Below are 10,737 nucleotides of genomic sequence, written 5' to 3' on the forward strand. Positions count from 1 at the left end.
CAGGTGATCCAGCACGGGCCGTAGGCCAGCCCTGGGCAAAGAAACCAGCACCTCATCAGTCTTCCCTGAGCGTCACAGCTCGGTGATCGCGCCGGCCGGACACCACTGTAACGTCCGTTCCGGGCATTTGAACGCGACCTTCGGGGGCAAAGACATGGGCTCTATGGCTCAGACTGGACTCCTCTTGGTCCCTTCTGATGCCCTAGGCCACACCTGGGCCTTACCTGGGGCTCTAGGGGCCGGGCGGGGTTTGCCCCCCGAAACTGGCCCGGAGGACCTTAAACAAGACAACTCTCTCTCACAGCACACAGGCTCGACACAGGTGCGAACTGGCGCGTGCTAGTACTATCACCGGCACACCACCGGAGCCGCCTAAGCGACTCCGTTAAGAACGGCAATGCACTTAGCTCCGTGCACAATGCCGCTGTCCCCGCACGCTAGCTCGTTCACCGTCTGCCACGCCACGGCGGTGTGGAGAACGACAGACAAGCGCTGCATCTGCAGCCCGTGCCAGTTCTTGGTGGTCCATGTGACCTCATCGAGGTGCTGAGCGTGCGAAAGTTTGTTACTCAGCTGGTCCGCCGCCTGCCGAAGAATTCTGCGGACGCCGTCCCCGAAGCCGCCGAACGTCTCGAAGTCGAGCAAACGCAGGTCGCAATTCTTCTCCCGCGCGAACCGGTAGTCGCCCTTCTCGTAGCGGGCCGTCACAGGTGCCCCTGCCTCCGCCTCCGCCTCCCCCTCACTCTCCCCCTCCTCCTCTTCCGCCGCCGCCGCCTCCGCCTCTGCATCCTCCGCCTCCCTCCCCCAAAATTCTTTTGACAAAAAACAAATTGTAAAGCGCGGGCCGGCCCTCAGCGGAGCTGGGAATAGGACCGCCGCAAGCGGCGTGGCGTGGAGCGGTTGAGCATCCCTCCGGGGGCCCCTCTGCGCCGGGGAGGCGTTGTTGGAGGCTAGGACGCAAGCGTCCGTCGCCCTTTTCAAACTCGGGGCCCACTCCGCTACTCGAGTACGCTCCGACCCGAATTTGGAGGGCCTAAAAGTTTAAGGTGTTGCTGCGCAAATGGGGTCGGACACAGGGCGCAGCTCATGCTAAGAGCTAGATAGAAGGGGAGCTAGAGAGAACGACTACCCTGTCCCGTTATTGCGTACACCAACACCACAAAAGCTCTCTCTCTCTCCTGTCCTCACTCAGGGGGGTGCCACAACTACCCCGAGTCCCTCGACTAGCTGCCACGTTGCCGACCGAGAGCGGATCTCCTCCTGCTCCGCAAGGAGGGTGGCCAAGGCTAAAGTCTTGCCGGAGCCGCCGGGCGCGTTGACGACTTGGAGAAGGTCGCCCTTGTACTTGTACTTGTAGAGATGCTCGAGGGGGTGCTTTGTGGGGCGGTGCGCAGCCAGGCCAGCAGTGAGGGGAGGCGCACCCTCACTCTCCTCGGTTGCAGAGCTCGTCGGAGGCTGCGGCACGACGGGAGGGTCGCGACAGCAGTCCTCGGGCGAGCCGACGCGCATGTCCGGACTCGTTGTGACGGCAGACGCCGGCTGCCTCTCCAGCCGCTTCTGCAACGTCCTTCTTTGCCCGGTGCATGGGCTCGATCCGATTCCGCAGCGTGTCGTCCCCAGCGGCGGTGCTGCGCGGGAGGCGGCCGCGGGCACGCTGGGCTCGATCAGCGGCTTTCCCTCAGTTGCTCCGAAAGCACGGATTTGGCGGACGTTCGAGGCTTCAATTATTTTTACGGATGTGGCACCAGCTGAAGGCTTGCACGGCGCAGATCACATGGTTTCTGCAAGGTATTCGGATTTTGCTATTTGGTTGTGTGGGGGTATATTGCAGATTTGTCAATGGTACCGCGTCTGCGACGCGGGCGCCTTGCGGGCAGAGCCCTTAGCCACCCTTCATATCTTGCGCGGTCAAAATTCTTTTGACTTGGTCCACCGAGCTGGCTGGCTCAGAAGCAGCGCATCTCAGTCGTTATTCACACGGCCATCGCAGAGCAGATTGTGAATGAGCTTGCCTGCGGCGAGGGCGGTCGAGTGCACGGAGCTAGGTGCCTCGCCGTCCTCGCGGGAGTCGCTTAGGCCGTTAGGCGGCTCCCGCCCGTGGTGTACCTGTGTTAGTGCCAGTGCGCGCCAGTCCCGTGCCTAGTGTCGTGCGAGGGAGTTTTGTTGTAAAATTCTTTTTGAGGTAGGCTTGGCTTGTCCGACCGAAGCGTTGCCTCGAGGAGCCCGGGCGCACTCGACGTGGCCCTCATAGCACGCGATGAGAAGAGCGGAAGCGCCGCCGCCAGTCGTCGCCCCGACGCGCTCGCGCCGGCCTCGAGCAGCAGCCGCACCGCCTCGGCTTGCCAAGCGGCCCAGGTGAGCAGCGTGTCTTGCTTCTCGGTGTCGAGCCGCGCGTTGAGAGTGCCGCGCGTCCGCCACCCGGCGAGGAGGGCTCGCAGCGCGGCCAGGTCGCCCACCGCGGCTGCGCAAGGTCGCCCACCTGGGCTCGGGCGGCGGGGCTGAACGCGCCCTCCAAGGGGGGCGTAGTACATACAGATAGACCCTCCAATCATCAGAAAACTCTAACCTGATCGGTCGTACTGACCGCCGACAGATCACTCCAGACAGCAGACAGGCCGACGCGTCTGCACGCGGCCGGCCGGGCGAGAGGCTTGACACGATCCGACCCTGCGACCCTGACGCTGCTGCTCTAGCTATCAGAGATGATCTGCTGACCGCTGCCACAATGTGCGCCCTGTGCTGGCCCACTTGGCGGCCTTCCCGGTCAGTGGTGAGGCGCAGGGTCAGTTCAGAGCTGTCGATGCATGTCGCAAGAGGCGTGATAGCATGGCCGCATTGCGCAAGTACGCCGAATTCCCATGAAAACAAGTAAAAAATCGCGCAAAAACGAAAAAATGTTGAAAAAATCGGTCACAGCGCCCCTCGCACGACACTGGGCAACGGCAAGGAAGAAGAAAAACCCGGGCGCTCGCGAACACACATCATTTACTCGTCCCGCCCCCGAGCGAGACAGCGGGGAATACGTACAACTCAGCTCAATCCCAACTCGGACTCAACAAGTAGCCCTCCCCCCCCCCTCCCCAGCCGCCAGCCGCCCTTGCTCAGCACATGTGCATGTGCATGTGCATGGACTCGCAGCATGCCCGCGCTCCTGGACGCGTTGTGGTGAAGCGGCTCGTCACGCCGCCTCCGCGCCCTCCACCTCTTCCGAGCACGACGCGCCCCGCGAACGCTGCGCCCTGCGGATCCGCGGGCTGTCCACCCTCCGCAGTCCGGACGGGCTGTCCTCCCCAATCGTCGGGGTGGCCGCGCCTACCTCGGGTGACCTCGGGTGACCTCGGGTGACCTCGGGTGAGCCCGTCAACTACACTCCGCCGCAGCGCCCCCCCCCTCCCTCCCCCCTGGCCCTCCGCGCACCCGACACGGCACGCCGAGAGAGCGGGCGGCTGGCCTCCTCGGCGCACAGCGACGCGCGCGGCGACGACGCGTCGTCAGCGGCGCAGGGGCGCGGCAGAGCGACCTCGGCCGCAAAGAGGGCGCACGCGCAGCCGAGGACGGCGCCAGTCACGACATCGGCGGGGTGGTGCCAGTTGTCGTGCACGCGAGACGAGGCGACGGCGGCTGCGGTCGCGGCGGGCAGCGCCGACGCGGCGGCGAGCAGCGCCTGCACGAAAGTTCAGGGAAGGCTCAGGGAAGGTTCAGGGAGGCTTCCTGGCCGCGGCGGCGAGGAGCGCCTCGGCTTGGCCGCCGCAGTGGCCGCCGCCGCCGCTGCCGCAGCCGGCGCGGCGCGCGCGCAGCAGGTAGAGGGAGAGGAGGCCGAGGGCTGCAAAGGAGCTGGAGGAGTGCCCGCTCGGCCAAGAGCGCCGGCCGGTGGCGAACTCGTGCGAGCAGTCGCCAAGTTCGTCTGACCAGCCGCACCCGGCGTAAAAGTTGGGGCGCAGGAAGCCCGCGTACAGCTTGAGCGAGTTGGTCAGCAAGGTGCACAGGCCGAGCGACACGAAGAGCGCGGTGAGCGCCGGCCACGCCTCGTGCTTCCCGCCCCAGCGGCGTGGCAGCAGCGTGGCTGCGACGGCGAGAATGAGGCCGGTCGCCGCGACGATGATCACCAGTGCGTAACCTGGCACGGTCTCCTCCACCAGCGCGTGGTCTAGGGTCGCGTCCCGGACCAGTACCGTCTCGCCGCTGGAGAGGTGGATCTTCTGTTTCGGGATAGGCCGCTGCGTGTGCGGGACAACCAGCCCAGGCAGCACGTTCGCCACGGCACAGAACACGGCCGCGGCGACGCAGCCCACCTCGGCAGCCAACCCAGGAAAGGACACCATATTCGCTGACTGGGATCTCAGACGCCGACGGCCCGTCGTGGCTTCGAGAAAAACTTCCGTAGTCAGGGTTTGTGTGTCGTTCGCTCGGGCGCCTTGGGCGTCGGGGTGGCGAGCAGGGGACGCGGCTCTGAGCGCCCAGCGACGCGTGCCGGATGGAGTCCGGCCGCGGGTGACTAGGGAAGTTCGCTCAGGATGTGTGGCAGTCAGTTTGGCTGAGTGAGTGTCTTGTCTTGTGGTTCTGTGTGTCGCTCCTGTGTGACCGTCATCGCCCGTCCTGCGTCCACCCATACCGCGTTGGTGTCCCAGTCGTTGGTCGGACTGTGTTTCGCCTTCCCATCAATCAATCAATGTGTGTGGCTCGTCATCTACCCAATTTGTTCTTTTGACGCCGGCTGCCGGCTGGACGCCTCATTTTAGGAAAGGCCATCAGAGAATAGCCTTTCCTAATAAGGCGTCCAGCTTGAGGTTTCGAGAAAAACCGAAAAACAAACACCGAAAAAAAATTCTCTCTGAAAACCCGAGGACAAAACGATGAGAGCATAAGGGTTTGGATTGGCCTTCACGCCACTCTCCCGAGGTCGTTCGAATCTCCGGCTTCGAGAAAAACTTTCCGCGCGGCGACCAGAGCGGTGTGTGTGTGTGTCTGTGTCTGTGTGGCTCCTCCTCTATACGGGTATGTTCGTAAGAGCTACATACACTGAAAATTCTCGCAGACCTTTGGAAGAATTCTTAAAATACAAGCCTCTCTCACAGCACACTCTACCCTTATAAGTCTCTCGTGTCGGCGCCGACGCTCTTGGTTTAACCGTAGAACGTCCCAGCCGAAATCCGCCCGCCACGATCGATCAGTCCACAATCGTCGGCCCGCAGCGACCCGCAGCGATGGATGCCGCCGCCCCCCCGGCCCCTGCGGCTGACGCGCCGATGCACGACCGGCCTCCGTCGGATGGCTCTCCGGCCTCTCCGGCCGCTGACGCGGCCGCCCATGCTGCTGCCGATCCGGTCCCTCTCACGCTCAGCGATATCCGCACAAGCTACGACAACTTCGAGGTCGCCGGCTTTGGCCAGGTGCAGAAACCAACCTGCTTGCCTCCATGTTCACGCTTCGCGCCCCTTCCCCCCCTCTGACGCCGTCGTATGACCGTAGGTGAGGGGCACGACTACCCGCCTGGAAGGCGCTCTCATCAGCAAGTCACCCAGGCACCAACTCCTGGGCGTTTACGCTTGACTACGAAACCATGCAGTGGATGCAGCTCGATCAAAACGGCGACGCCAACAGCTGGTCCCTGGGCGAGTTCCTCGCCCAGGATGAGGTGCGAGTCATGATGCTCGACCCAGCGTGCACCAAGTCGCTCACATTCCGTGAGTTCGTCAACGGGCCGAACACACTCTCCAAGTCGACTGCGATCTCGAACTCCGACAACTGGACCGGTGCTCGCGTAGGACGATGGCTCCCTCGACGACATCCCTTCATCGACGGACGCCTTCACCGCCGCCGGCCCTGGGCCATCCAGCGCGGCCTCCGACGGCCTGCACGTGATCGAGCGGGTACAGAAACGGTGGCTGCCGCAGCTCACACCCTAATCGATCTGCCTTAGGCACGGAGCCAACGGAGCCATCGCGCATGCCCGCATCGCGTGCGGCTCCGAGGTCTCCCGCCGAGACCGGCTCGGCGCGGCGCGTGGCCGCACGCCGCCGTTGAAAAGGCGAGGTAGGACCGAGGGGAGAGCGCCGGCCACATCGAGCGAGCGCTGACGTGTAAGGTGTCTGTGCTGCTCCGGTGTGTGTGGGATTCTGCCTCCCCCCCCATCTGTGCGGCGAGATGTTTGCGGCGCGATGCCCGATCGTGCGCGATAGCCTCCCATTGTGCGTGGTGTGTCGGTTGTCGGGGTCGTCCGGAGCGTGTGGCGGCGCCGTTGCATGCAGCGACTGCTCCACGTGCCACGACTGCTTTGACTGACGTGACTGACTGATGAGTGCCACGAACTGCTTTGACTGACGTGACTGACTGATGAGTGCCACGAACTGCTTTGACTGACGTGAACTGACTGATGAGTGCCACGAACTGCTTTGACTGACGTGACTGACTGATGAGTGCCACGAACTGCTTTGACTGACGTGACTGACTGATGAGACATGAGTGCTGATGGATGATCTCCGACAACCCAAACCCAAAATGCAAATGAGTGGCGGCCCACTTTTTGGCGTGCAGATCCTGCGTCTCTCACTGCCCGAACAACAGAGACGGGTACCGCCGCAGGTCCCACACTAGTGCAGGAAGAAATACGGATGCGCTGCTTGCCGCCCGCGTCTGCCGCTCGTCCACACCCACCCAGCCCCTGCCGTCCCACGCCCAATGCGCGCGACATGGACACCCGCATCGGACAGCAGCGCCACCGGCCGCTTCTCGCAGCGCCACCGCGATGCTCTCGGCAACGACGACTACAAGCGCTGGCTAGCTCCTGACGAGGAGGACGTGAGCACCGCTCGGCTGCCCGCTGCGGTGCTCCTGCTCGCTGCCTGTCTGGCCGCGCTGCTGGGCCTCGCGTGGCGCAGGCTGCGGGTTATGCGCGCCGACTGGGCTGCGCGGCGCCTGCTGGCAGAGGAGCCGACTCTCGACTGCACTGAGAGAGTTCATCCCACCATCAGCACCGTATTCGCCCACAGCATGCCATGAGATTCATATAGGTCTAGTGTACACATCAGCTCAGCGAGACCAATATCTCCAGCCTGTTAGTGCCACGGGGGAGGGTCCACGAATTCTCGCTTCGAGCTAAGCAGTACCGGTAAAAGAAAAACAACGACTTAGAGCCTGTTTTTGCCACTTCGTTAGCTCTCCAGGGGTCTCTAATCTTGAAATCCGCCGACCAAGTCGCAGGTGGTGCGGGACGCCTTTGCGGCAGCCACAGCCACCGGCGCGGTCGGGGGCGTCAAGCAGCGCTTCTGCCGGCTCTGCGACGTGCCGGTCGACGACGACCACCTGCTCGCGCACACGTCCGGCAAGAAGCACCAGAGGCTGCTCTCCAAGACGGTGGTCGACGAGCAGGGGCGGCTCGTCACGGGCGACAAGGTGCCGTGCTGGTGCTGGCGCGAGGTTGCGCCACCCCCGCCACCGCCGCCGGAGGCACCGCCTGCCGATGCAGCGGAGCTCGGCCGCGAGGCTGAGCGCTTGCGAGAGCGATCCAGACCGAAGGGGCAGCCGGCGCAGTGGGAGACCGTGTCTGGCAAAAGTGGGAAGAAGCGGAGGTGAGAGTCGTTTTGTGTGTTCATTCGGCTGCACACAGCCCAACAGGGCACAAAACATACGTGCAACTCCTTTCAGGCGCGTCTGTCCTTCTGTCACGCACACACTAGTCACACTACATCACCCACGCGCACGACCGGGCCTTGCACTTTGAATGCCGTGGGGCTCCTGTCGTTAGACGGTGGAGACGCGAGGCCGAGGGTTGCCCCCCCCCCTTGCCCCACCACCTTGTGTGTGTGGAGAAGTTTACCTTACCTTACCTTACACGCGCGCTGTCACTTCCGACAGTCTCTGCACAAGTCTTCACAGTCGACCACACATCTCGCGCACGTGTACGTGTGTGTGTTCCCCTTCGCTCTCATAAGACACAGGGCGCACTCTGAAGATCACTGACGTCTCTCCCTGGGTACCCACACGGTACGCTCACCCGCACGTACCCCGACACCGCTCACCGGCCGTCGCCTCGCTTCTCCCTCCACCCCACCGTGGCCCTCTCAGTACTCAGAGGAGCTCCCGCACAAACGCGAGCGACGCAGAGAGCCGCTCGAGCGTCACCACGAGCGCCACCGCCTCCTGCCGCGTCAGAGCCGGCGCAGGCCCGTCGGCGTCGGCGAGCAGCACGCGCACCGCTGTCGCGAACCCGCGCGCCTGCAGCGAGATTGCCCGAGAGTCCCCGAGATTGCACGAGATTCCCCGAGATTGCACGCCCCCGGCCTGCAGCCCCAACTCTCGCCGCTCTTCTGTGTTGCGGGTTGTGACGAGGGGTGAGGGGGGCGGATTGAAGACCCCTCACACCAAGATCGCGCAGGGCGGGGACACACGCACATGCACATGCACATGCACTTGCACACGCACACGCACATGGTCGGGTGTGTATGTGTGTGTGTGGTGCGCCCCACCGCCCATCTCGTCCGAGTATGACGCGTGTGACTTTCCTTTCCCCTTAGGCCGCGCGCCTGCAGCGTGCCCCACAGCTTGCAGCGGTCGCAGCCGACGCACCGCATGATGCGGCCGAGGTGCTCGAACCGCGCCTGAGTCCGAGCCAACCACGCGCCGGTCATCACTGGCGCACGCACCGCGCGACGCGGCCGAGGTGCTCGAAGAGCGCGCCTGCAGCATCTCGCGCCGCAGGCCCTCCCCGTCGCCCTCGAGCAGCGACGTCTCGTCAAAGCTGGTGGGGCACGCCTCGCCCAGGGCACGGATGCCTGATTCACCAACTCAATCACTCAGCCAACCAACGTGCTCCATCGGCACGCCTCGCCCCGTGTGCGCGGGTGCCCGGGAGAAGCCTCGTCTCCCACTCCCGCCTCCCCTCGCCCATGGCCGCGCCTGTCCACAGATGTAGGTGTGAAGAGACGCCGTTCACAGACTGCCCCCCCTCGCCCATGGCCGCGCCTCACGGTTAGGGCCAGGGCCAGGGTCGGGGTCGGGGTTAGGGTTGGGGTTAGGGTTAGCCTCCCCTCGCCCATGGCCGCGCTTTAGGTGTGAAGAGTAGGTGTGAAGAGTAGGTGTGAAACGCCTCCCCTCGCCCATGGCCGCGCGCCTGCCGGCGGCACCGCAGCCGTGATCGCGTCCCCAGCCTTGACGACGGCTCGGAGCATCACTGCGAAGGCGACGTAGAGGTTGTCGAGCCGCTCCTGAGAGCGAAACACATCGGGTGAAAGAAGAAACACGCGCGCCGTACCGAGGTTGTCGAGCCGCTCCTTGTGCGCGAGCACACGGCTATGCGCGAGGGAGCGGTTGACGCCCCACCGCAGGCACTCGCCGCCGGTCTCTGGCTGCAGGCAGTACCTGAAGCAGAGAGACGCCCGGGTGGGAGAAGAAAGACTGAAGACTCGCCGCCGGCCTATGCGTGTCGGCGGAGTACGTGCGCGCGATGTGCAGCGAGATGGAGGAGTGCAGTCCGGACAGCACGCGGTTGTACACCCGCTGCTCAGACGGGAGCAGACAGAGCTCGTCGTCGCCGCCGCCGCCGCTGCCGCCGCCGCCGCTGCCGCCGCCGTCGCCGCCGCCGCCGCTGCTGCCGCCGCCGCCGCTGCCGCCGCCGTCGCCGCCGCCGCCGCCGCTGCTGCCGCCGTTGCTGCTGCCGCCGCCGTTGCTGCCGCCGCCGCCGCCGCTTCTGCCGGCCGGGGAGAAGCAATTCTCGCCGTGGATGGCGCTCCACACTCTCGCGGCAGAGGCGCCGCCGTAGCCCGTATGCCTCTCGGGATTGAGAGCGAGGTTGACGACGACGGCGCCGGTCTCGGGCACCACCGCCGCGCCCTGCTCCGCCGCGCCCAGGCCAACCCGCACCTCAGCCGCCACCGAGATGTCGAGTGGCGTGTCCTATGTGCTGAATACGCCAACCTCAGGGCGGGGAGACGGTATTGTGCAGCGTATTCAGAGTACCGCGTGAGTACAACGGAGAGGAGGACAGTGAATACAGCGGAATGCGTGGGGTACAAGAATACGTGTTTCGCTTCTAGTGTCCTCCTCCTCTTGCTGACTGCACGCCGCGCTGCCGGTCACCCTCCACGGCGCGTCGGCGCCGGTGACGGCCCAGTCTGGCTCTGGCCCACCGCCCTCCTCTCCGCACGGGCAGACGGAGCAGTTGCGCAGCACGCAGAGCGGGTCGTCCTGCCAGAGCTCACACTCTGAGCAGAGCGAAATGGCGTAGTGCGAGAAGAAGGGCGTCGCGACCACCCGCTGGAGCAGTGGGTGCACGCTCTCCGCGTTGGAGCGCTCGAGGTCGCCGAACGCGCAGCAGCAGTCCGGAACTGAAGCGCTGCTCGGGCCGAACGGGTAGACCGGCTCCGGCGTGATGCAGGTGCAGTTCCCGGGAGACGGTGGGGCCACGTCGAGCAGACCTGCGGCCCAGAGCGCCAGGGCGAGGGCCAGGGCAGAACCGAGCAGCCACCGGGGTCGAAGCTTCATCCTACGTTGCGCGCCCAACGTAGGGCGAGCTTCAGCACGGACACGTCCTCGACCGGGTGGCACGCCGCCAAGCTGTCCTCTCCGTACGGGTGGTCCGTACGGGTGGTGGCGTCCCGCTCGAGTCCGAGACCGGCATCCAAAAAAGAAACGCGAGCCGGCGGCCGACCGTCGAGATGCCGGCGCTGGCGGCGGTCGGGCGGGCGGGCGCGTAGGCCCGGCGAGGCGGCGGGCGGCGGGGCGGCCGGCGAGGCGGCTGGC

At 65.0% G+C, this 10,737-nt stretch overlaps 2 protein-coding genes across 2 annotated transcripts; both read right to left on the reverse strand.

Moving 5' to 3' along the window:
- Positions 1–3,698: 3,698 nt before the first annotated feature.
- Positions 3,699–4,322, reverse strand: EMIHUDRAFT_95636 (hypothetical protein; the record flags this gene model as incomplete). The annotated part of the gene is made up of 1 exon (XM_005775422.1): positions 3,699–4,322. The coding sequence occupies one exon, from the start codon at positions 4,320–4,322 to the stop codon at positions 3,699–3,701; it is 624 nt and encodes a 207-aa protein (XP_005775479.1).
- Positions 4,323–7,807: 3,485 nt separating this feature from the next.
- Positions 7,808–10,601, reverse strand: EMIHUDRAFT_461210 (hypothetical protein). Its single transcript, XM_005775423.1, has 5 exons — positions 10,042–10,601; positions 9,434–9,891; positions 9,123–9,357; positions 8,593–8,751; positions 7,808–8,214 (listed from the first exon to the last, which is right to left on the reverse strand). The coding sequence occupies exons 1-5, from the start codon at positions 10,477–10,479 to the stop codon at positions 8,068–8,070; spliced, it is 1,437 nt and encodes a 478-aa protein (XP_005775480.1). The 5' UTR covers positions 10,480–10,601; the 3' UTR covers positions 7,808–8,067.
- Positions 10,602–10,737: the final 136 nt, after the last annotated feature.

Source organism: Emiliania huxleyi (genome assembly GCF_000372725.1).
Source record: "Emiliania huxleyi CCMP1516 unplaced genomic scaffold EMIHUscaffold_3, whole genome shotgun sequence".
Taxonomy (NCBI): Eukaryota; Haptophyta; order Isochrysidales; family Noelaerhabdaceae; genus Emiliania; species Emiliania huxleyi.